This window comes from Silurus meridionalis, chromosome 17 (genome assembly GCF_014805685.1).
Source record: "Silurus meridionalis isolate SWU-2019-XX chromosome 17, ASM1480568v1, whole genome shotgun sequence".
Taxonomy (NCBI): domain Eukaryota; kingdom Metazoa; phylum Chordata; class Actinopteri; order Siluriformes; family Siluridae; genus Silurus; species Silurus meridionalis.
In genome coordinates this window covers 4,148,589-4,173,218 of record NC_060900.1, presented here as the reverse complement: position 1 = coordinate 4,173,218, position 24,630 = coordinate 4,148,589, and the positions used below count along the sequence as shown (strand labels likewise).

General features: G+C 39.2%; 1 protein-coding gene across 1 annotated transcript; it reads right to left on the bottom strand.

Annotated features, from left to right (window-relative positions):
• Nucleotides 1-8,531: 8,531 nt before the first annotated feature.
• On the bottom strand, nt 8,532-18,894 carry stc1 (stanniocalcin 1). Its single transcript, XM_046871715.1, has 4 exons — nt 18,382-18,894; nt 12,194-12,336; nt 11,571-11,782; nt 8,532-9,175 (listed from the first exon to the last, which is right to left on the bottom strand). Exons 1-4 carry the CDS (start codon nt 18,545-18,547, stop codon nt 8,893-8,895), a joined length of 804 nt encoding a protein of 267 aa, XP_046727671.1. The 5' UTR covers nt 18,548-18,894; the 3' UTR covers nt 8,532-8,892.
• Between the last annotated feature and the right edge of the window lie 5,736 nt (nt 18,895-24,630).

Sequence of the window (24,630 nt, the reverse complement as noted above, 5' to 3'; positions counted from 1 at the left end):
TCCTATATAGCAGCTACACTTAGTTCTTGGTCATCCCTGGAATTAACGATCAAGTTTACGTGTAATTAAATTTGAGCTGTATTTTTAAATGATAGCATGAATTGAATAAATATTTCATGATGGAATCATTGTGCTACATCACCTAGTCTTAGCATGTGTGGAAAAAGAAAAAAAAAAGAAAAAAGGCCTTCAGGACTTCAAATCAGCATGAAATTACGTCTCTCGCTAGAGCTTGAGATAGCAACTGCTTCTCTTTTTTTGCACGACTCACTTCTTTTCCCTGGGCCTTTTTTTTTTTAGAGCAGAGTCACTTTGCAGTTGTAGCACGTTTGCAAAGCGAGTTTAGGGAAAGTTCATTTTTAAAAGCATGAATGCCCCATGTCCTTCTTTACCACTTCACTGTCGTAATGCTGATTGGTCACACACAGCAGCGCTTTGATAGCTGAAGAACAGCTTGCCCGGACACGCTGTGGATGGAATCGGCATGTCCGTAACAAATCTGTAAGGTTTATTTAGAAAAGGGTTCTTAGCTGTTTACAGCCACAGTGGTGCAGAATGCCAGTGAACCGTGTTAAAGGTGCTCGAAATGATTTACATAAGACATTTAGGGCGAGCATCAAGTTCCAGAAAGTGCTATTACAGGTGTAGGAGTTTGTACATTACTGTATAAACAGCTACACATCTCATTTTATGGTCATGGGTTCAAATCCCTATGCTGGGCTCTTGAAAAATGCCCTCAACTGCTCATCTGAATAGATGAGATAACTGTAAGTCATTATAGATAAGGGAGACTGCCATAATGCCATAAATGTAAATCGAATGGATAATGATGTTGTTTTGGCCTGACAACTGAGCTTATGTAAGCTGTTCACAGGACACAGCTAATGTTGATGGATTCTGAAAGCTACATTTAGAAATTCTTAGTATTTGTCTGTTTTTACACAGTAATTTATTTCTGAATACATTTGTGTGCATTCTCCATTTTGGATATAGCGCACAAAATGAGTGACAGATCAAAAAGTTAGTTTTGGTTTCTATTTTTTCTCCAGTATCAGTGATATCTTTCAGGTTCCCTAGTGGTTAGTATGTGGTGCTCTCACCGCTGCGGCCCGGGTTCGATCCCCTGTCAGGGAACCAACCCCAGCCATTAGGGTTGCACAAGCCAGTGCACTCTTAGTGCCGGTCCCAAGCCCGGATAAATGGGGAGGGTTGCGTTAGGAAGGGCATCCAGCGTAAAAACATGCCAAATCGAACATGCGGATGATCCGCTGTGGCGACCCCTAATGGGAGAAGCCGAAAGAAAGTTTACTGTAGTACAGTACTGTAGCGTAGCCAATGCATCGTTTCTCTGCATGTTTATTGGTTGAAGTGTCCTATGACCTATTTTTTTTTTACATCAGAGGAACCAATAAATACGTGAAATCTTATGGTTTCTTGTAATGCTTCTCATTTCTTATAATGGAATAAAATTTCAGACTATTCGTGAAACAAAATAGTTATGTGCAGAACTAACATTCCTGCTGACATTCCTGAGCCCCTGAGCACGGCCCTTAACCGCATAGCTGCTCAGTTGAATGAATAAGATCATTGTTAGTTGCTCTGGATAAGGGCGTTTGTAAAATATATATATATATATAAATAAAGATTTAATGCTACATCATCCAAAGATAATACACCTACTGTATACAAGTGTGTGCTTCCAACTTTGTGGTAAGAGTCTGAGGAAGAATCAAATATGGTTGAAAAATATAGATATTCCAATATATTGAGTTTATCATTTGCTGTTAGAACAAATCTGTTTCTAAACAATGAAGCCAATAATTAACCACGTATATTCTATAAAGTCCAAAGCATTTTTCATTTTAAAAAACAAATGCAATATCAAATATTTCCAAAGCATCAACTTTCTGAAATGTTATATCACGTTATAAATGCTGTCTGTTATTAGAACATGATCATCACCATCTATATCAGTTTTTAAGTCCTCATTCACAACTTTTTGTTTTACTGTAATGCTAATGACCTCTTTTGAGTAAAAACCTTTTGCTATAGGACAGACGTATAGGATGTGATAAACGCTAAAATGTGGGCTTTTAATATTGTTAGCGGTCTGACAATTGGATTTTTGAGATGTAGAATAACAAATACCTGTTTCTATTGGATAAACACTTGTTTATGCGTAGTAGACTTTATATTTATTCAAGTCTTTCTTTTGGTTTGCAATGTCCAAAAGCAGCTTCATATTTGAATGATTCTGTCCTCAGTCCGTTGAAAATATGGCTATTAAATATACTATTTGTGTTATATTGATGATGAAGTTAGAGGTTTGTTTATTTTAGATGGAATTTTGTGGGGAAAAAATGGACAGGGGACAAAGTCAGGCACAGGAGCAATACATTCAAGGTTTCTTTAAGAAGAAACCATGTCAAACACGGGTTGATGCAGTACAGTGCAGTTAAGAACAATTATTGTCTGTTCAGAGATGCATTGTCCAGGCATAGTGCCATTTTTATGTCATCCCACTTGTTTTGGGGCACATGACTTTTACCCCTATGCCACCCCATTCATTTATTCAATATTTTTTTTATTTGTATTGCGCTTTTAACAATGAACATTGCCTCGAAGCAGCTTTACACGAATAATGTGGTGATAAAGAATGAATAAGACGCTCTTTAGAAGTGTAAGTTTGTCCCTGATGAGCGAGCCGGTGGTGACTGTGGCCAGGAAAAACTCCTCAAGATGGCATAAGGAAGAAACCTTGAAAGGAACCAAACTTAAGAGGGAACCCATCCTCATCTGGGTTGCACCGAATGCCAATTTATTAAAGATAAACGATGTTGAGGTGTGCAGTGATGGTGATCAGATGCAATCTGTAGTCCTGAGTCAGTGTAGAAGACTTGACGTTAACTACAGTCCAAATCCAAATCCTCAAATTTCCTATTCTTACTCCGTAACTTCATGGATCCCCAAGGCGTTGATGAGAAACATCCTCAGCTGCACAGAGTGGCCTCCAAATGAAGAGAACACCATCCAGAGGCAGGCCAGGACAAAGTGGGCAGATCCGAGGAGAGGGGCAGAAACAGTGGTCACTGGAACCTCAGGAGCATGTTTAACTCAACAGAGAAAGAGAGAGAGAGAGATCCATCCATCCATCCATCCATCCATCCATCCATCCATCCATCCACCCATCCATCCAATCACAACACTGAAACCATTTGCCTGATATGATCATAGTTTATTTCTACACAGTAAAAGACATAGTCGATGCATTGGAATCTTCCTTTACCTGTAAGCACAGAGAAACCCGTCACATATACTCGAGTGTATACCATGTGCACGGGGGTAGAATAAAGTGCAAATCAATCACAAAGTTCTATCATGCGTAACATTAGGGACATCAAAACAACGAATCCACTGAATGCCTTGCAAAACAAATTTTTTTTTTCACCTGCTTCTTTTTTTTTCCCCCTTTTTTAAAATCATGTAAGCTACTAGGTAAAAATCAACTCCGTAACAAACAAAAGGGTCGAGGAAATTAAGTGTGACAGGTTATCCAAATGAAATACATCAATGAATATAATAACAATATAAGAGAGATAAGTGATTTCAAGTTTTGAGAAAGTACCATTCGGTTTAATGGCTGATAAAGCCTAGCTTTTTTCTGTCCTTAGTGCCCTGGATTAAAGAGGAAATGACTCCAGTTCTTGATGAAATAGCGATAAATCAAAAGAGAAAAGAAAATCCAAATAATAATAATAATAATAATAATAATAATAATAATAATAATAATAATAATAATATACACAATACCAAACCTATGTTTAATTTAGTACAGCTACTACCTAATAATTGAGAACCTTTTATATATTTTTTGGATATGGGCTCCAATTAGATTTCAGCTCAAACATTTGAATTTAAACTTCATTTGCCATGCTTTAACATACAAACGCTTCTTTGCAATTGCAAATTATGATACTAGAGCTATAAGATTAGCTGTTTGGGATTATTCATAAATTGGGATGTTTTTAGAATCGGGAATTTTCTCCTCACCATCACCATTAAAAATAACTATAAAGCTGTGATTAACCTTTAGGGCCTCAAACAGCCCTACACATCAATACACTTTTGAAGCAATTACATTCTCGATCAAATTATTTGCATTTGATTTGCTTTAAATCAGTATGCAACTGTGTAAGTAGTAGGCAGAACAGATTTGAACAAAAGAGACAAAACAAAATACAAACTCATCCACATTTACACTGCAGAAACCCAAACAAAAATCATACATGTAGGTGCACAATACCCTTTTAACACCACCCCCCAAACCCTCTCACAGGTTTGTGGTGTGTGTGTGTGTGTGTGTGTGTGTGTGTGTGTGTGTGTGTGTGTGTGTGTGTTGTGTGTGTAATGGCTGGTTGGTGGGTGGGCCACGCCCTTTCCATGAATATGGTTGAATGGTGGCACCATTAGTACTATAATGACCAGGAGTCTCATTTATCACTTGTGCATATGCAGTTGGTAGAAAACTGGTGGAAATCGCAGCTTGGTGCAACGAGAAACGTGTTTTTTAGGTGTGCGGGAACATCATTACTGAATGGGTCAATAAGTTTAACTGGTGCGGTTTTATTTCACTGGGAAATTGGACACAGGTCTGGCATTTCCCAACCTACGATTTTCCCAAATACAACAGTGAAAAAGGGTCAACAATAATGTGGGAATTTCCCAAACTGGAAATCAGAGCAACTGACTGCACACAATGCCATAAAATTACCTTTTTGAAGGAAAGTTGGTAACCATATTTGGGGGATTTCTTTATATAAATGTGTGTGAATGTGTGTGCAGAGAAATTTTAAGACTTATCAACGTCCAGTTATGAGATACATGGATCAGCCATAACTGCCTGACTTCTATTGTGTAGGGCTTTGATCTGACAAGACTTGCACTCAGCAAGACCTCTGAAATGTCTTGCTGTAGTATCTGGCACCAAGAGGTTGGCCGAACAACTTCTAGGTGGAGAGAAGCAGAGTCACCATGGGGTACACTTGTTTGTCCAGCATGGCGGCTTCTCAATCTGGGATTTTAGAGGAAAATTCTAGCCCAAGTCAAGACTCTGAATCCTTTGTCATGTTTCTCAAACCAATCCTGAACAGTTTTTGGAGTGTGGCAGAATGCATTAGCATGCTGAATAAAGATAGGGCCATTAGGGAATAGCGGGTCTGCATAGCGTAACTAGAGCTTATGTTTTGGAGAAGCCAGCCATCAAAATTAAGCCTTGTCAAAGTCGCTCAGACGCTTCTCCAGGTTTCCTGATTCAAATTCATCAATTTTGCGGACTGAATATAATGAAACACATTATTCACATGACCTTTCAATGATTTTGAGGCTACAGTATGGCTGATCGCTAAAAAAATTCACCAAATACTGGTGGTGTTTATGCAAGAAGCAACTTAAAGAACACATTCTAAACTAAAGTCAACTTGAGAGGAATGAGGAGAGCATGTGCTCCCTTTCGTCACAACAATTTTGCATTGCATGCTGTCCAGCCTCTTCCTCGCATATCATTATAGAGACTATTACAGAGACTATAATGCCATCGTCGGTTTTGCTCTCTTTGACCCCTTGGATTCAATTTCATCGCCAATCACTGATAGCATGAATGCTTTTCTGTTGCACCCCTCAAGAGCTCCTATACACACACTGATAAATGAGACCCCGGACTTTATACACGTCATGCGTTACAATCCTTTGGCTCCTTTGCAGCAACACTGTACTCTCTCAAGGTAAGCACAATTAAAAGAGACATAACACAGAGGGGTTCGACATAGGTTTAGCAGCAACTGTTTGGTACAGCAAGTTCCTTGGTGAAGTTTCATTAGCAGAGATTGTTCTTAATTCTCTGAAAAAAAAAAATCATAAGGAGAGACTTTCGCTCTCGTACACAAGTCACTCACACTACATCCCTGGCTACTCAAGTATACAACAGCTATAATGGTCTCTCTAGCTCAATGTTGAAACGTTGAGCCCCAACCTGCGTAAGGTAAAAGAGTTTCGATTGTTTCAATGCCCTTTTATTAGTGGTCCTATAAGATGGAAACGAGGAAAAAGTGCATATAAAGCCTTATATTATATGAATGAATCTCTAACTACATACACACAGATAGTTTAAATGAACAGGGAGAAAGAAACAGGGAGAGACTGGGGACTGGGGCGTTACATTGCCGTTTATAAGGGGGGGAGGTAAAAGGCTCTACTGTAGTCTAAAAGTCAACGTCGACTGGCCCTTGCTTTTACTCAGGCCGCTATCGTGTGGAAATTTCTTTTTAAGCATGAACCCTTTCTAGGAATTATTGCATAGTTTGGTGAGTTTATTTTCAATGTGCACATCATTTGGTTTTAAGAAAAAACAGTCATTGCCACTGCCAGTATTAATTTTGCGGACGAGAATAACAAAATAGATTGGCGATTGGATGATTTATCACGTTAAAAAAATAATAATTCTGACTACACTTTATTAAGCTTGAACTCAACATAAAGTCTGGCAGCATTCTGCGTATGAAAAGTCAAATCTGTGATCTGACTTGAGATGAAATCGCAATGAAAGGGGGTCAGCAAAAAGGAACATTTCATCCTCGATGGGATCTCTTTGTTTTTTGAGTCATCTTTGGGCCTAGTGCTATCAAACTGCTCAATCGGTACAAAACCACAATGGCGCCGTCGAGCCGTTAACAGCTAAGCGTTTCACAGCTCGGCCTTCGTTTTCCTTTTTACTTGAATGGCGTCTTTCTAAGTACTCCGATAGAATAAAAATAGCCGTAGTGATTTGGTGGCAGTTTTATTAGATACGACCCTTAAAGTCTTTAAGTCTTCACGAGCTTTGCCTTTAACAACTCGTTTCCCCTCCCCCTCCATCTCCTCTTCCCTCCTCAAATCTTGGTTTATCTTCACTTCTCCATGAAGCACTTAAAAACAGACATCTACCCTTCCACCCCCGGGATGAACACTCAGAGAGGAAAAAAGGCCTTTTTTCATAAACATTGTACATTGCATAGTGTCAAGAATGGCTCCAGAAAACACTTTGCGGCGACTGTTCCAGTTTCTGAACTGTTTGTGCTAACCGTAGGTGTACTGTAGAACAACTTGAAACCCAACCCTTCACATACAAAATAAAACCGGCGGTGCTTTGAAATACTGGATGTTGATAGTTTTTTTTTCTCCCCCTCCTAACACAGGCAGATTTTTTTTATTAAAGCTGAAAATATAACTCTAAGCAACAGTCTATTGTTGACCCTGCACAAAATACACAGTAAGTGGCAATGCTCGCAACACCTTTTTTTTTTTTTTTTTACTTTTAGTCTTTTCTAGTGGTCCCGTACAACACTCGCAGCGGAGTTGAGCCGACTCAAATGACCAACGTGTTCCCCCATGACCAGCACAGAGTCATTACATGGCATTTTATGTAGAAAATAAAGAATGAAAGAGAAAAGAGAGAGACAAAAAAAACCAAAAAAACCAGGCACTCGGTAATGCCGCTGGTACTAAAAAAAAAAAAAGAAAGAAAGAAATGTCGAAGAAAATAGAAAAAAAAAGAAAAAACGCCTCAGCCTTATGACAGAATATCTACAGAAATGCAATAAAATAAACACTTAAATAATATAGTAGGAAAATAAATAGGAATAAACCCAAAGGGCTCTTTTCTTAAATAGACATCTTGGCTTGTTTTCGCAGCACTTATTTTGCGTGCTTGACCCCCATATCTCTGTACGTCATATTAACCAGGGAGCAAGTTGTTCATCTGTCCCGTCTGGCTGTAATATTATAATCAGCTTTTCTTTTTTTTTTTACACGTGACACTAGCATTGCACTCGAGGGTTAGCAACAAATGTTGCCTTATTTTTTTTTTTAATAAAAAAATAATATCTACTAAATGATCACCTTTCTTTAGATTTCTAATCAGTTATGTAAAAAAAAAAATTATTCATGACACCTAATGTTACCACACACAGGCTCTATGAGATATGGCATCTGGAGTAAATCTTCGTATTTTTGGTCTTTTATAATGAATTCCTGCAGATTTTCATTCTTTCATCCTTTCTTTCTTTTTTTTTTTTCTTTTTTTTTTTTCCAAAGATTTCTCACCCAGTGAGTGAGCGTTCACATAAAAGGCTAGTGGCAATTTTAAGATCTAGTGGCAATTGAACATCTAAAAATAGTCAAATATCTGTTAATAAATAAATAGTACACTCTTATATTTATAGCACATGCCAACTATTTCACATTAACAATATATTCAGTATATATACACATATTTTCTTTGTTGTAACCTGTTTTTTTTTTTTTTTGTTTGTTTTGTTTTTTTACGATATATTGGTTGTATAGATATATAAATGGTTTTATATTGGTGGTATTATTTTCAGATTTTTTCACTTTAGATAATTTTAATGAAAATTATATATATATATATATATATATATATATATATATATATATATATATATATATATATATATATAATTTTTAAACCTCTCCAAGAACTTACTACATAATGGCCTGAATATTTTTTTTTTTTAGATTTTACACTGAGCTTGTAAAAGAGACTTAATCTGTGCTTAGGTCTGTTTCTAAATAGGAAAAAAAAAAAAAAAAAAGCTTAGCTGGTAAACTAGTCCCTTCCTATGACAATACAAATGAAATCTAAAGTCGATGAATAGAAACGTTTGACATTCAAGCTATTTTCTTATAGGTGCATTTTTTCCTGTTCAAGAGAATTAACATTATTCCTGCACTCTGATGGTGATTGAGCCACTAATGTGTTTTGTTTAGTTTTTTTTTTGTTTCGCAAAATTGTGCACAACCTCTAGGTTTGGTACGAAGAAGAAACATGGCTGGGAGCTGTTAAGAGCTGTTGTCCATGTTGCGTTTCTTGCTGAATAGATTGGCCGCGTCCCTGTTGCGTAGATGAGGCTGGTTCTTGTGTGGGTGGGGACTGGCGGGCCAGTGCCATCCTCCTTGAGTCTCCACCCCAGTGGGCACAGCAGTGGATGGGCAAGGCTTGTTCTGAAGAAGCTGGAAGAGCATGGCAATCTCAGGCCCCAACCGGGCCATCAGATTCACCCTCAACAGGTCGACCGTTTCCTCGTCGCAGTCCATTAAACTCTGCAGCAGCTTCCCATAAAACCTGCAGTGAGACACCGAACACTCTGAGCCCACTGAGCCCAAGCAACAGCATGGATACAACATCTCTCAAACCTTACATGATAAAATTAAAATGCTGTATTTTTTACCTCACTTAAATACTGGAATATTTTGCTGTTTTTTTATATATGCATTTGTAACATAAAGTGATCTCTGGGTGGCCATTAAATCCAAACGTATGGTTGAATTTGTCCATTAAAAAGTGATAAGAACTCAGAATTAGCGTCAGGCAAAACACAAAAATGTATACATACTTAATTTTTCACTTTTTACATGTTGCTGTTTGTGATTCAAGTTTTTCACCTCATTTGGTTAGATATGTACATCGTGACTTACGTGAAAACAGATAAGGCAAGATTTGATTAACTGAGCTAACAATGCCAGATAGCTAACAGAGGGTTTAGACTTTGTTTAGCAAGTCAGCTCACATGACTCCAATGGATTATGGAGTTGTTGTTTTCTTATTAACTAAGAACATTGCGTCAATTTTTACACATTAATGTTGTTATGTTGCATAATGAGGAAATGAGGATGTTTAAATCTTTGCTATTTAGTTCCTAACTCTAAGCAGTTCACAGGGATTGAATCTTTGCCTAATCTTTGCAAATCCTCATCTTTGTGTAGTGGGTTATTCATAAACAATTCGTTCATTTTGAATGAGTCTTTAAGGTCAATCAGAAGAACGAGTAGTCTCTTAGAGTAATTTGGTCATTTTCTGAATAAGGAAAGCGTCGCAAAATGTCTGTAGGTTTTGTACAATTGAGTAGAATTGAGTAGTTCATCGCTTGACGCTTCGTCCGAGTCGTTCGTTCTTTTTAATCCAATTCAATACATTTTTATTTGTTTAGCGCTTTTAACAATTAACATTGTCTCAAAGCAGCTCCACACAGATAATGTGGTGATAAAGAATGAATAAGATGTTCTTTATGTGTAAGTTTGTCCCTGATGAACGAACCAGTGGCGACTGTGGTGAAGGAAAAACTCCCTTAAACGGCATAAGGAAAAAACCTTGAGAGGAACCAGACTCAAGAGGAAACCCTCCTCATCTCGGTTGCACCGAATGTCCATTTATTACAGCTAAATGATGTTGAGGTGTGCAGTGATGGTGATCAGATGCAAACTGTAGTCCTGACTCAATGCCGAAGACTGTTAACATTAAATACAGTCAGAATCCAAATCCACAAAGTTCCTGTTCTTATTCCGTAATTTCATGGTTTTCCAGGGTGTTGATGACAAACCATCCCCAGCTGCACAGAGTCTTTCACAGTTTTTTTCACGTGACAAAAGAACTAAAGACCCGGACCAAAAGATATGAGCTACTCATTCTGTTAATCATAACTTGTACTTAACCGCATTGTCATATTTTCATTATTAGAACTATAATCAAAGTTTGTGTATACAGACATGTTGGGGAATCTGCTTATTGAAAATGTTACATTTTATATTATTTCTGATCAAAGGAACAAAACAAACTAAATAACTTAAAACAGATTTCAGGTCACTAAAATGATCCGAACTTCCCATCACTATTATTAATGCTGATTGCCTGCATAAACCTTGAACCCATGATTTGTTAAATGGACGTGTTTTCTGGCTGCTTCTTTGTGTTTTTAAGAATTAAGTTCTGCGGAAGCCAAATCTAGATAATGTTAGTTATCGAATGCTTCCTCAGGTTGACGTCTCCGCTGCCTATTTACAACAAATGTCACTCCTTTGACGTATACGATGTTCTGGAAAGGGATTATGCAAAACTGGACTTCTGTAAAAAGGGAAAGACCAGCAACAGCACCTATCACTTACCTACAGTGTCGTTCTGACATGTTTATCTCAGTGGTTGCACTCTGATTCACATCATTCACCCCAGTGTCATGTCAGGTTCATTGCCAAAGGCGTGAGTCAAATAAATTGATTTAAGAGTGGGGATTTCCGATCAGCTCTTCAGTGATGAACACTTGCGAGTAAGCAACCCATAAATGGTATATATATATAGAAGTTACAGCAGCTCAGAATATTAATGAATTCACTACGTGGTCAAATGATCCCAGTGTGTGTTCATTTGTACAATATATACAGTATCCCCCTCCTGGATTGCAGAAACAACTCAAATCCCGTTATATTTCTATAGTGTACTATTCAGTACACCAGCAAATGAAACACACAAAAGAAGTTAAAAGTTGGTTCTCCACATCTATAACAGATATACTGTATTGTCAATTGCTTCATTGGTCTTGATAAAAATTCTGAACCAGTATGTCACACCAGTTTTCCAAGGTCAGATTTTCTTACAAATACTTATATACTATGTGTTTTTCGTGACCTGAAGGAAAACACAATCGTTTTTTCTCATGCTTTAGGAATTGCTTGTTGAGGGGTCTTACTTGTTAGGGAAGTGGCTGGGCAGTTTTGCTACCTCTGCAATGGCTTCTGGGTTTGACTTGGCCACAGTGCAGATATCCAACTTGGTATAGCACTCCTCCTGAACCTCCGAGATCATCCGCTGGAAAGTGGTACACCGGCGCACAGTGAGAAAGACCTTGGAGGTGATGCCATTGGCGATGCACTTTAGGCTCTCCTTCACAAAGGCCTTGCCCTGGAATATGGACCAAACAGTAAAGCTGATTTGAAAGATTTCCAAGCAGGGAATGGTAGGTCATATGAAAGATGATGGTGAATTATTGCAAGTGTGACAATATATTTCCCAATTGTTTTGTCTCAAATTTAGTCACTTGCCTACAAAGGTGACAATTCAGACTTTTACCAACTGGTGGTTCCGCATATATGAACTCATTGAACTCAAAGATTGGCTAGTGTCTTTGTAGAGAGAATATGCAAGTCCCCTCCCCATAACTTTAAATTCCCCAGATAATTGTTGAACAGTTTCCAAATCTTTTGACAATTTAATGTATCATTACCGCATGCTTCTTAGGATACCCCACCAGCAAATACTGGCACAGTTAATTTCACCGTTTTAATCTTAATACGATGTAAACATGACACAAACCTGAGTGTCGAATTTAGCAGCACTGTAGAGAAAGGACTTGCAGATGTCATGCATTCCATCTGTATCACACGTGGAATTCTCCAGACAAGCGAAGGCACCACAGCCCACTTGGAGGGCACTATTCAAACAGCGCACAACATCCGCTGTAAAAACAAACAAATAAAGAGTTAACACAGTGAGATATACTTTTAACCCAAACCCTTAGGATTACCATACTGAGAAATGTTTAATGTGAACAATTTAGATTGTAATTCATGAAAAAAACTTTGGTGAAAAGGCTTGAGGAGGTACTTGAAGGTAGTGTTGCCCCAGTTTGGCCCTGATCTTGGGTCATACTGTACATGCCTGTGGGAAAATGGTTAATGTTCTGCTTTCCTTCTGATTCTCTGGTGTCCTTCTATCTTCCAAACCATGCCAGTAGATGGATTGGCAATTTAAATTTATAAGCATGCATGAGTGTGTAAATTAGTATAAGTGCACTGCAATGAACATCCAATCCAGCATGTATTCCCACATTACACCCTATACTCCACGGATCCACTGAGTCCAGGATCTGTACAAAGTGCTCATGAAAGCTGCACAAATCAATAGGAACAACATTGTTAGACACGATTTTTTGTGCGGAAACTGTGCAAAAAAACCCACAAAAAAGGACACGTTCTTAAAAGGACGCATTCTCATTATGTTTTAAATTACAACCGGGGAACAAACTATGGATTCACGTTGATTAGTGCAGCTTTGCTAAGACTGTAAATGATCCAATGTGAATTTCTATCCCTTGCAAGCCAGATTTCTTCATGTGTAGACCTAATATGACAAATAACAACACACTTGAGTGGCCACTGGCACTTTAAAATATATAAGGCTGGGGCACAATTTCGAGTAATTACTCTATATACTGAGCATTGGCAGTCGGGTTTACGAGTATACCAGTGGTTGTTTTCTGTTCTTGGAAATACATTTGTGACCTACTGTGCTGGAAATACCAATAGCCAGCCTCCTGGGGGCTTTAAGGCAGTCTGGGTGCTGTGTGCCCTGAGTTTGCCCCTCATAAGAAGAGAATGGTTTATGAGCAGGGAGGCGGCAAGGGGATGCGTGCCATACGGTATCGCTTTCTGCTGACTGTCGCATTTGGCACAAGATCTGCTGCTTCCATTACGCTCACATGTGACAAGACAATAACGCTCAGCTCCACAGGCGAGCTTGCCAAAACCACCTACAACGCTCCAGTGCCAGGGACTATAAACACTTGCACAGTGTATTGGGTCACTGTGCCACCCCACATTAAAGATGTTTTTCATGGCAGCAGTGTGTGCGTGCGTATGTGTGTGTGAGTGTTTGTGTGTGTATGTGAGTGTGTGTGAATGTGTTTAGTGTGTGAAAAAGAAACTACTGTTGCATCAGACCCATTGTTTTGGGCATCGGAGCGGGAAAAAAAATAGGTTGTGTGTTGTTGCATAAATGCAGCTGGCAGAAATGCAGACTTATGAAATAACCAGAAAGCCCCTGAATGTCATAGGATGAATATGTCCATTGTCTATAGGGTCAGACGTACGCAAGATCGCAAATGAAGTTCCTATAAATGGCTCATCGATGCTTATTCAACAGGCCAAGGTTGTCCAACCTGTCTCAAAAAAGATGAATGGTAATTGACAATTAGAACAATGCATCATTCTTTACTAAAAAGTTGTTTGGATATCACTGTGGTATAAAAGAGAAAAATCGGGATATTGGAAAGAAAAAGGCTTCACAGGGTTGCAGCACGCCACTCTATCATGATGTCATTTTCCTATAACAGGAAAGCACCAAGTGTGTGTGTGTATACTCCTTAATTAATATACACTGCTCTGCATGTAACATATGTATTATAAAATGAATTTGGTTGTTTTAGGGGGTAAAAATATCATAAATCGTATTTCATAAATCATTTCCAAACACTCAAAAACCTTCTCACTTCACCTAAAAAATACAATGTACTTTCAGATCTGCATGTTTTCCATTTATTGGAAAAGATACCAATCACCCCAAAATTTGACAGTGGTGTCACTATCCAATCGATCGTTGGACTCGTGTCCTGCATCCATGCTGCGCCATTAGTTTCAGTGAAACTCTCTGACCTCATCTGATGATGCATCCACACCTGCGGTGCGTGACGTTAGCCGTAAGGGAAACATGTTAGCGTTTCCTTTCTTTGAACCATTCCGGTTACGATGAGTAAACCTTGTGTTATGACCTCGTCAGGCCACCCAGGAGCGAAAAAGTCACCAAACAGTGGTGTGAACTATCGATTTGTTGATCCCCAGATAGAGCTCTTATTGTGCGAACGTGAAACCCAAGCAATGTGCTCGGATATATTATGACCGAGGAGGCTTGAGTAAAAGTGGGCTTGCTCTCCCGCAATGTGTACATAGGCCCCTGACGACGAGTTCTGACAAGTTTGAGTCGACAATGAACCTTTTTGTCTTTGCTCCACTTTTTTTTTTTTTTGGGCGTGTGTCTCGCTGTCATGTTTTTGGCAAGCATTGCAATAACAACAGTATAACCTGACGATTTAAAAAAATATTTTATATTCTGCACGTACATAGTTACCTGTTCAGATTTCGCCTTCATGACCCTGAACTGAACTCGATTGCTTTGCAGAATCTCAAGATTATGTCAGGCTTTTTTTTTATCATCAGTGAATGACCTCATTCCCTACAGCACATATTTGAATAGTCTTAAAAGAATATCTATAGTACATTTAAAACCTCACAAAGTGATATCTATGCAAAAAAAAAATATTGGGCTTTATACATGGATTTCTCAAAACGATCACGTTTCTGTAACAAGACATCGATTGTGGTACCTTGTGGCGCTCGTACGTTCGATGCAAGAAGGTTCGCTCTATTTTAGTTCTGAGTGCTTACTGTAGCACCACTGTCTCTTTGTCTATAAAACACTGAGTCAGTACATGTCTCCCCTAGCAACTAAGTACAACAGGAAGTTATGCAAATACCAAGTGGAGCCCTGACAAAGGTTTTCCTGAGCAGAGACACGGCAGAGCTGAATGTCCCACACTGCACACAGATCCACTTTATTCGTCTTGCCAAGCTGGCGTCACTGCATGGTAATTGCTTTCTATTTAATATGTTTTTGGACATTAAAGTCATTTTTTTTCCTCCTCGGGGAAAGTTCGAGTGACCCGCAGGTTTGTCAGCTGGCACACAAAGTCCATTATATTCAAGGTTTTCTCTATTGTTATCCAGTTCATTGATTTTATTTTATTTTATATATTTTTTTACATCAAAGACATTATGAGAAAGCAGGTTGAACTGTGTTATCTGGCGACATTTTCTGCCTGCACGACCCACACAGAGGCATTCTGTCAACAGCATGACGCTACCATTGGGCTAAAGCCTTGGCAGGAATAATGAATCGACCGCTGAGGTGACAAAGGTTGCCCTACAAAGGTTACCTTATTTCCCAGCGGCAGCAATCAGACTAGGACACATGCACTCGGAGCTCCTATTCTGCCCAGAATAAACACATTCATATCGCTAATATCGCTCGTTCTCCTGTGACCTTCATATTCTTCTGCATCAAAAAATGACTGCACATTTTATATGGTTGAGCATCACTTCCTGTCCTGACAAACCTGAAGCAGTTAATCACAAAAAACTCCCAGCACCAACTGGTACATTCTCATATGATTGGTCTCTTGGCTACTTGCAGTATGGCCGACATTACAGCCACATATTAGATTTACATTTAGGGCATTGAGTAGACACCATTATCCAGAGCGACTTACAATTATCCCATTTATACATTAGAGGATTAAGGGCCTTGCTCAAGGGCCCAGCAGTGGGAGCTTAGTGGTGGTGGGATTTGAACTCACAACATTTTGGTCAGAAGTAATAAGATCATAAGATCTGTTGGGGAAGCATGCCAAACCAAAAAGCATCGTTTTTGCTCATTCAGTGCATGACCATTAGTGGCGCTGTTGTGCATATACAATATAGATGTCTAAATATATATATATATATATATACATTTAAGATATTTGTTAACACAGAGTAATCTGATGCAGAAGGCAAAAATATTGATGCCTGAAGCAGATTTTTCAGTAGGAACTCTCTTGACCTTGGCACCAGAATTACTGAATTTCCTCACATGCTCGAATTCCTCTCACTATGTACAGAGTGATATAAATATTGCCCTATGTACAGAGCGATATGAGCTTGTTAACAAGTCAGCTGAGTAAAGCAACGAGATATTACACTGAACCATTTGATTTTAGCGCACTTCCCTTTACTTCCTTTAGTAGTCTGTATAACATATCACACGATCGAGCACTTACACCGTATGTGGAGATAGCAGTAGGAATGCACTTGTCCTTAAGCACAATGAAATTGAATTTCCTTAGTGAACGGTTTGATGATTCTGAGTGTGTATTTACTCCTGTGGGCTCGCTAGCTGGCTCGCTTTGACACAAACTTCAGTAAGCAAATTACAAAATAGCAAGTGCATACTAATTCTTATACGTAAGAGAAAGATGACGAGCTCTGATACAATCTTTTACACTCAATCAAATACAGTACGAATGAGCAGGAATGAGGAAGTACAATTATTGTCTGTATTTCATTCATATTTTTATGGACCACCGCATACCTGTAAAGGTCCACTAGCTTGCAAGCTACCTCGATATTTCCAGAAACCAAGACAGTCCAGTATTACCAATTACTGCTTGCAACTGAGTGCAACTCAAATATAGCTCAAATAAGTCAGGGTATGGCAAACCGCAGTAAATGAGCTACATTAAAGAATTGACACAGATGAGTTTCCTGACTTGAGCTTACTTTTTCTTGCTGGCTTGTTATCTAGCTAGCTGCATATATCAAGCACTATGTTCCAGTGTGGAGGAAATTGATGCCATTTTTCAGCCAAAAGTTATCATCACCTAAAACCCCAGCTTATCAACATCACTGGGATATGGGAAGAAAGAATTTCACAGGCTGTGACAAAAAAAAGCCCCTAGAGCATGGACGCTTTAAACCAAATGACAACAAGAGTTTGACTGTTTGTAAAATGGAAACCTCAAATTGTTTGTTTAGGCTGCTTGCAAGCTTGCAGTACGATACAACTTGCATGATGAAGTGTATTATTAACACAAAAAAACTGCTGAATGCATTGCAAATCAGAAATCAACAGGTTGCTCAGATGGCTTTAGAAACCGTAAATATTTCTCAAACTGAGTTTTAAACTGAGATAATGATTTAAAAAAAAATGCAAGTGATGTAGGACACTCAGCATTGCACTATATTATCTGTGAGACATTTGAATGCAATTTGGACCTCACTGTAACCATGCCCTGTAATGGCTCCATCCCTGTTTTCTCTTGCACACTGAAATGAGCTTTTGCACTCAGCAGCATCTTGACGAGAAGATACTATTCCACAATGTCAGAATGCATCCTATTAAATAACACATGTTGCTTGGTACTGTTGCAACTTTTATGCCAAGTTTAGAGAGCAGGATGTCAAATAAGCACCCAGAGGAAACAAAGAAAGACCAAGAAAGAAATGATTTATGTGCATGCTATAGGGCTTTTTTTTTTAAGAGGTTTGAAGGAGAACTCGGATTTTGATCGGTGCGCTTCAAACGTGACACCTTCAGCATGTGGAGGGAGAAACACTGAAGCCGGCTTAATGACTGGGAAAGGAGGGTGGTGGTGATGGTGATGATGGTGAGGGGAGTGTAAAGGCTTTTATAGGCCAGGAAAAAAATGTCTCGAATCTGTGCTTGCTATCGATTTTGTGCTATGTGCAATGTTGAAATGAGACAAGTGCAGGACCGCATCCCTTATATCTAACGGTGCACGTCTCACAGCACGCGCTGCATCTCTGATTGCGCTGATGCAAAAAAAAAAAAACACCGATCAACTCAGCTAAATGATTTTGGTCAAGTCAGCGGTGTAATAAAGCGTGCACAAAAAAAGATGCATGCTTCTAGATTATGCTGCAAGTAAAAACTCGAGTGCATGTGGAAAATTTAGTAATCATGTCAAGCAGCGCGTGCAAATAACAACTGATTGGCTTGAGCTCTTTGGATGTTCGGCGCACAGTGTAGCGCCAAAAGAAGCGCCGCGAGCGGAGGAGGAGGATGAGGATGAGGAGGTTAAGGATGAGGATGAGGATGCTGCTGCTACTTACCGGGGCTGTTGGTGGCGGAGGCGCGCGCTCTCCGCGGCGTGTACGACTCGTTCACCTCCTGCTCGTGCGCCGATGCGACGACCGGCAGCCCGAACGGTAGCACGAGCAAGAGCAGCGGTAGCAGCGGCGGCAGCAGCGGCAACCAAAGTCCGCTTCTTCTTGGCATCTCTTGAGGCTTCCCTGAATTCTCTTCTTTTATTTCAGAGGGATTAAACGGGTCGTGCTCCTCTACCTCCCGGTGAGAGTTGTGCACGGCGGATTTAGCAGATGTGACAACGGATGCACGCTTTAACGACAGGGACGAAGGCTCGGTCTCGTGCAGATCGGTGAACCGGAATTTTTTTTTTTAATTTTTTTTTTCGCCGACCGGATTCGTGTCGCGCATCCAGCAATTATCAAGGCTCTCTCTTTCTCTGTCTCTCAGCGCGCGCTCTGTGCATGTGTGTGTGTGTGTGTGTGTGTGTGCGCGCGTGCGAGTGTGTGCGTGTGCGTGTGCAGATCGCCCTTTATATAGCAATGCCCGAGCATCTAGAGCCCAATCACAACCCGGCATCCGGGCATTAAAATGCACATCTGAAACTTTTTGCACCCCCTTCCCCTCACCCCACCACCCTCTTCCACCACACCACCCCCACCACCCAACTCTCCATCCCTCTCCTTCCTCTTCCTCAAAACCCTTTACAGGGCAGTTAAGCAACGCGTGTAGACTCCTGCTTGTCATCCATGTGATTGAGATGTTTCCTGCTACTCTTGGGAAGCTCTTCTGGTCATCTTATATAAGTTGTTTTTAGCCAAAAAACGAGGTTTGGAAGCTGTTTTCTGGTCTGCCTTCATTATCATGATACAAATGCACGGGATTTGGACTTTTGGTGCATCATTGGAGGACGCTGAATATGCATTTTCTTATTGCACAGCTGCAGCCCCTCATTCACCCCAACATTTATTTAGATCCTTATTCACCTTATTCATTCGTCATATGAAGTTCTATCAAAATAGACCATTTGCATTACTGACAGTCTGATCTTTATCACCATGCATGCTCAAATATTTCATTATTATGCTTAACAAATGAGTGACTTGATTTTTCCTCCAACATCCTTTTTGTTTTATTTAGCAGGTAAATCCTTTTCATTGTGCTTTCACATTTTTTCACTGGATGCATTGAAGAGGGAAAAAAAAGAAAACGAAAAGTCCACCACTGGATGTCATTCATATGATTTGAATTGTTATCGCGCTGGCATTTTGTGGAGCGATCCAACATCAGCAGAAGCTCCAACAGATAACCCATGGAGCTGACATTAAAAATAAAAAAAACATCCCTTGAAAAACAAAGCTAGAGATCTTGGTGTTGGCGCTTGAATAAAAGTAGCAGTAGGTTACATACTGTTTTTGTTCTTTTTTTTTTTTAATAATCAGACCATTTTTTTGGAACTTCAAACCATGAAATATTGCATCACTACAGAGGGTTTGCGTCCAATCTGGCAACATGATAAGCAGCGCACGTGCGGCAGCGCACGCCTCTCGGTGACGTGACATTTTTTTAGCCGGTTTTGGAAGTCATACCTCATGGAGATCACCAGACTGTTCCATAAGACCCCTGGGAATATGTCCCCCTCCCATCCAAATACTCCCCTCAAGACGTACACCAAGGCCTCCAAAATCCTTATTTCGTTCTATTTATATATTGGTGACACCTCAGGGTTTTCTTCAGGCTTTCTGGTTTCTTCTCAAATGCTCTAAATCATCTGATTGGTTGAGATATAATAAATTCTCCTCCTATGTGTAAATGTGTGTGTCTGATGCTTTGTGATGGACTTGACATCCCATCCATGGGTGCATTCCACTACAATACTATCTATCTATCTATCTATCTATCTATCTATCTATCTATCTATCTATCTATCTATCTATCTATCTATCTATCTATCTATCTATCTATCTATCTATCTAGTCTGGTCACTTATATGGATAATATATATGTAATAGATAAATCAAATTTATTACATACACAGTTGTATGACTGAACCGTGTACCAAATTTTATCTTTCTGATGACAAACAATCAATTTCAACAAACAAACCCAACCTCATACCATTAAGATTAAACTATTTATGCCACAAACACCACATGAGATAATTTTATTTATGTAAATTAATTGTTAGCAAATTGGTGTATTGGAAAAAAAAGAAAAGAAAAACACCTGAGGATACGCTGTTATAGGAGAGTAATAAAATTTAGAGCACCAAAAGTCACTACACTTTATGCTGGACCCAATCACACCACCACATCATTTATTATTTCTATTATTTCTATTAGTTAACACTGCAGTACCAATTGTGCTTACGCCATCATCTGCCGTCTTGCTAGTGTTTATGATTATGCAGATTTTTCAAGACACGTCTATCTAGTAGAACACATCATTCATCAATGGACTCGTCATTCTTATCTCACTATATCTCACTACTTATCATCATCAGTGGTGGACGAAGAACACAAACCACGTATTTGAGTTAAAAAAGTGATTAAATCTGTAAAATATTCCTCCAGTAAAAGTAAAAGTGCTCTCTTTAAACTTTCACTTAAGTAAAAGTACAAAAGTTTTTGCTTTCAAATGTACTTAAGTATCGAAAGTACTATGATTTATTATGGCTATAATGTTCCTATTATCATTGTTGTCACAAGACTCTTTGCTTAATCAACTCAGTTTATGTGAAAAGACTCGAATGTGACTCTTAACACAACAATCAACTAATAGAATCATATTAAGTGGTCAAACACTCATTGATATCGATGTTGTATTGATTAGAGACAGTGGCATTGAGTAAAAGACAGGAGGTGGAGCTGGAGGTAGCAGAGCTGAAGATGTTGAGGTTTTCGTTGGGAGTGACGACGATGGACAGGATTAGAAATAAGTTTATTAGAGGGACAGCTCTTGTAGGACGTTTTGGAGACAAGGTGAGGGAGGTGAGATTGAGATGTTTGGACATGTGCAGAGGAGGGACATGAGGTATATCGGTAGGAGAATGCTGAGGATGGAGCTACCAGGAAGGAGGAAAAGAGGAAGGCCAAGGAGGAGGTTCATGGATGTGGTGAAGGAAGACATGCAGTTGGTTGGTGTGACAGAGGCAGATGTAGAGGACAGGGGGTTGTGGAGACGGATGATCCGCTGTGGCGACCCCTAATGGGAGAAGCCGAAAGAAGAAGAAGAAACACTGATTGATATCTATAAAAATCACCATGAGGCCAAAACCTTTTACTTCAAAACAAAACCACTCTCAAAATGTTCTGCTGAGGATGTTGGATGTTGGTGATAAGTAGATACCAACAATTTTCAACCAAAACAAGTTCATAGCAGAGCCCATGCTCTACCCTGATTGGTGCTGCGTGTTTGACCAGTTGAGATTTTATCCACACATAAATAAATACAAAAGAAAGACTGATTACGCAAAACGTAGTTGAGTAAAAAGTAAGATATTTCACTAAAAGTCTCCCCAAATGGAAATACTTCAGTGAAGTACAGTTGTGCAAAAAAGCTATTTAAGGACAGTAACGAATTACATTTACTTCATTACTGTCCACCATGGATTATCATCAGCAAATATCTTCAGCACAAGTAATATTTTGAGAACGTTGTGCATGATGATATATCTCATATTCGTAGGGGAAATACATGAAATGTTCTTATAAGCATTGGTTGAAGTGACTTACAATTAGGCGTAAGAACATTGCTCCAAAGTGGCATCTTGACAGTGCTGAGATTTGAACTCACAACCAACCCAGAAGTCCAAGGTCCAACCTCCACCTCTTCATAGGATTGAATGCTATCTGGCTAGAATATGGAATTGAAATGCAAAGGTAATTTTAAACAGTTATAACACAATTATACAGACAAAATAATGGTAACTGAATTACACAAACAAGCCCATATAAATGTGTTAAGTCCGTAATAATGAGTTAATTCAGTATGGTTAAAATCAAAACTTTATATCAGGCCACTTAAGATCTTCCACTCCAACTCAATTAAACCGAATCTACATGAAGCTGGCTTGGTGTCGTGCTGGAACAGGTTTTGGTCTCCTAGTGCAAGTGATTTGTGTGCCTCCAACTTTGTGTTAACAGTTTGGGAAAGAACCACACATCTGTAATGAGTCATGGCATTAATGTAGAACTGTTGCAGTGAACACACTGGGCCATAAAGCTTAAGAATAAGTACCTTGAACATTCATAAGGATACCAGCGTGAAGTGGGCAACGGTAGTAATAGACTTCCTACAGTGTAAATTACCATGCGTGCTGGTGCCTGGTACAATTTGAACTGCAGCAAAGCAAAAAGGTTTCCAACAGTATGCAGGATGAATGCTTTATGAAATGATGTGTTGATTAGTTCTGTATAGGTTTGATGTAGAATTCAATGCTTCAAATGGAAAGAGTGAAAAATAATTTCTTGGCAGGTTCACGTTGAACAGACACAAGAGATTACTTCCGCTACCTTAGATCGAGAACAGGCAACAGTTTATACACGATGAAGGACATCAGGATGATCGATTGACTGCTTCCCATTAATGATGATCGGTTTGCTTCGCGTTTACTTGTTCTGGCGCAAAAAAATGTACCACATTCTGTCAGCGATGCTCGTTGTTTTCATTCTTTTTCGCTTGGCCTCCGTGAATAGCACTTTTGTTTCGGTACCTGTGATGATCTATGCTGGAAGTGAAAGCTTTATAGCCTTTGTAAATTTGACTGATTCTTCTGGTAATACATTTTTTACCTTTTTCAAGTCCCTGGAAGCACAATTGAGGGATGAACTATATATAGCAAGAGAGAGAGAGAGAGAGAGAGAGAGAGAGAGAGAGAGAGATGGAGAGTCTCTTCAAAATGTTCCAATGGATATAGCCTTCATTATCATCAAAGCATGCAGTGAACCCTTACGCAGTATGGATGAAGATTATAGGTGCCCCATCACTAGGAGTTCTTGAGGTTCAATCCCGATGATGCCACAGCTGTTCATGGCTGGGAGAAAGTGAAAGCGATACCCTTCACTCTCTTCCCTTTCAATCACAGATACACCAGCCAATCATCTGTGAGCTTGTGTATGCAGAAGAGGGTAGATAGCGCTTTCACACTGCCCTATAGCAGTAGGCTATATTGAGCACCAATTGAAAAAGCGGCAGGTGTCTGGTGTTACACGTCTCAGAGGAAGCACGTGTTAGCCTTCAACCTTCCCTGCTGTATGTATGAAACAGTGAAAAAAGAAAGGAAATATCTTTTAGAAGGAAGAGGGGAAAATCTATTCTTCTTCTGCTTCTATGCAGATTAATGGCTGGCTAATACTTGCATTGATATCTGATACGTGTGTGTGCTGATTTGTGAAATAACTCTTTGCTCTGATTGCTTTGGCCAGATGGCATTGCAAGTATGGTTGGGGATTTCTTTTTTCTTTTTTAGATTTTTGCCGAATCCAGGTCAACTCCTAAAAACAGAACCAGAATCTTTATGGTGCAAGTTTCGTCTGCAATATTTTTCCTATCCTTAAGGCTGAATTCAAATCAATACAAAGTAAAGCTACTTATGGTTTAGTTGGGTGCATTTCACTATCCAAACATACCAGCTAATGAGAGCACTTACATGTTTATTCTGGAACTGACAGGTGCGGTAAAGATGTAAACGTTTCTTGGTAAAATCCCTGGATTTGATTCCAAATGGATATAAAGGAACACAACCTAAACACAAACACACCATATATCAATCGTTTCAATATTCTTCTTACATTACAATCAAACACCTGCCATAGAAAACCTCAGACTTCCCCAAGCATGTTGTTTAATGCTATATGATGCTCATTGTGCAAACGCTTGAACAATGATTGTGCCATGTAGGAAGCACATCTTATCCTGTATGATATGGGAAGTGAATTGGTTATGACAGCAGAGGTTAGCAATAGATAGCCTGAGGAGGGAAACGGATTAGCTGATGCAACAGGAGGAAGAGAATGACACGTGGTGAAAATGTGTAAAAAAAAAAAAAAAAGGATAGTGGTGACTAAAATCTCATACAGAGCTCTTACGGGATATGATGAGTAATATAGAAATAAAGTAAAATATTTCAGTAATTCTTGTGTCACCTTTTATTGTCACTCCATTTTCTTTCCATGTCCCAATATCAGTTAGGTGGAATGATGAGTATATCAATAACAGATTGATCTACTGTCACTCTGACCAGAATAAAATGCTTACCGAACATAAATGAATCA

Bases quoted from the DNA above. Each gene is read 5' to 3' on its own strand.
- stc1 (XM_046871715.1), bottom strand. From the start codon at position 18,547: ATGCCAAGAAGAAGCGGACTTTGGTTGCCGCTGCTGCCGCCGCTGCTA. The intron at 11,783-12,193 runs GTTTGTGTCATG...TCCATATTCCAG, and splicing joins CTGCTAAATTCGACACTCAG to GGCAAGGCCTTTGTGAAGGA. The intron at 9,176-11,570 runs GTAAGACCCCTC...GTCTCACTGCAG, and splicing joins CCCAGCCACTTCCCTAACAA to GTTTTATGGGAAGCTGCTGC.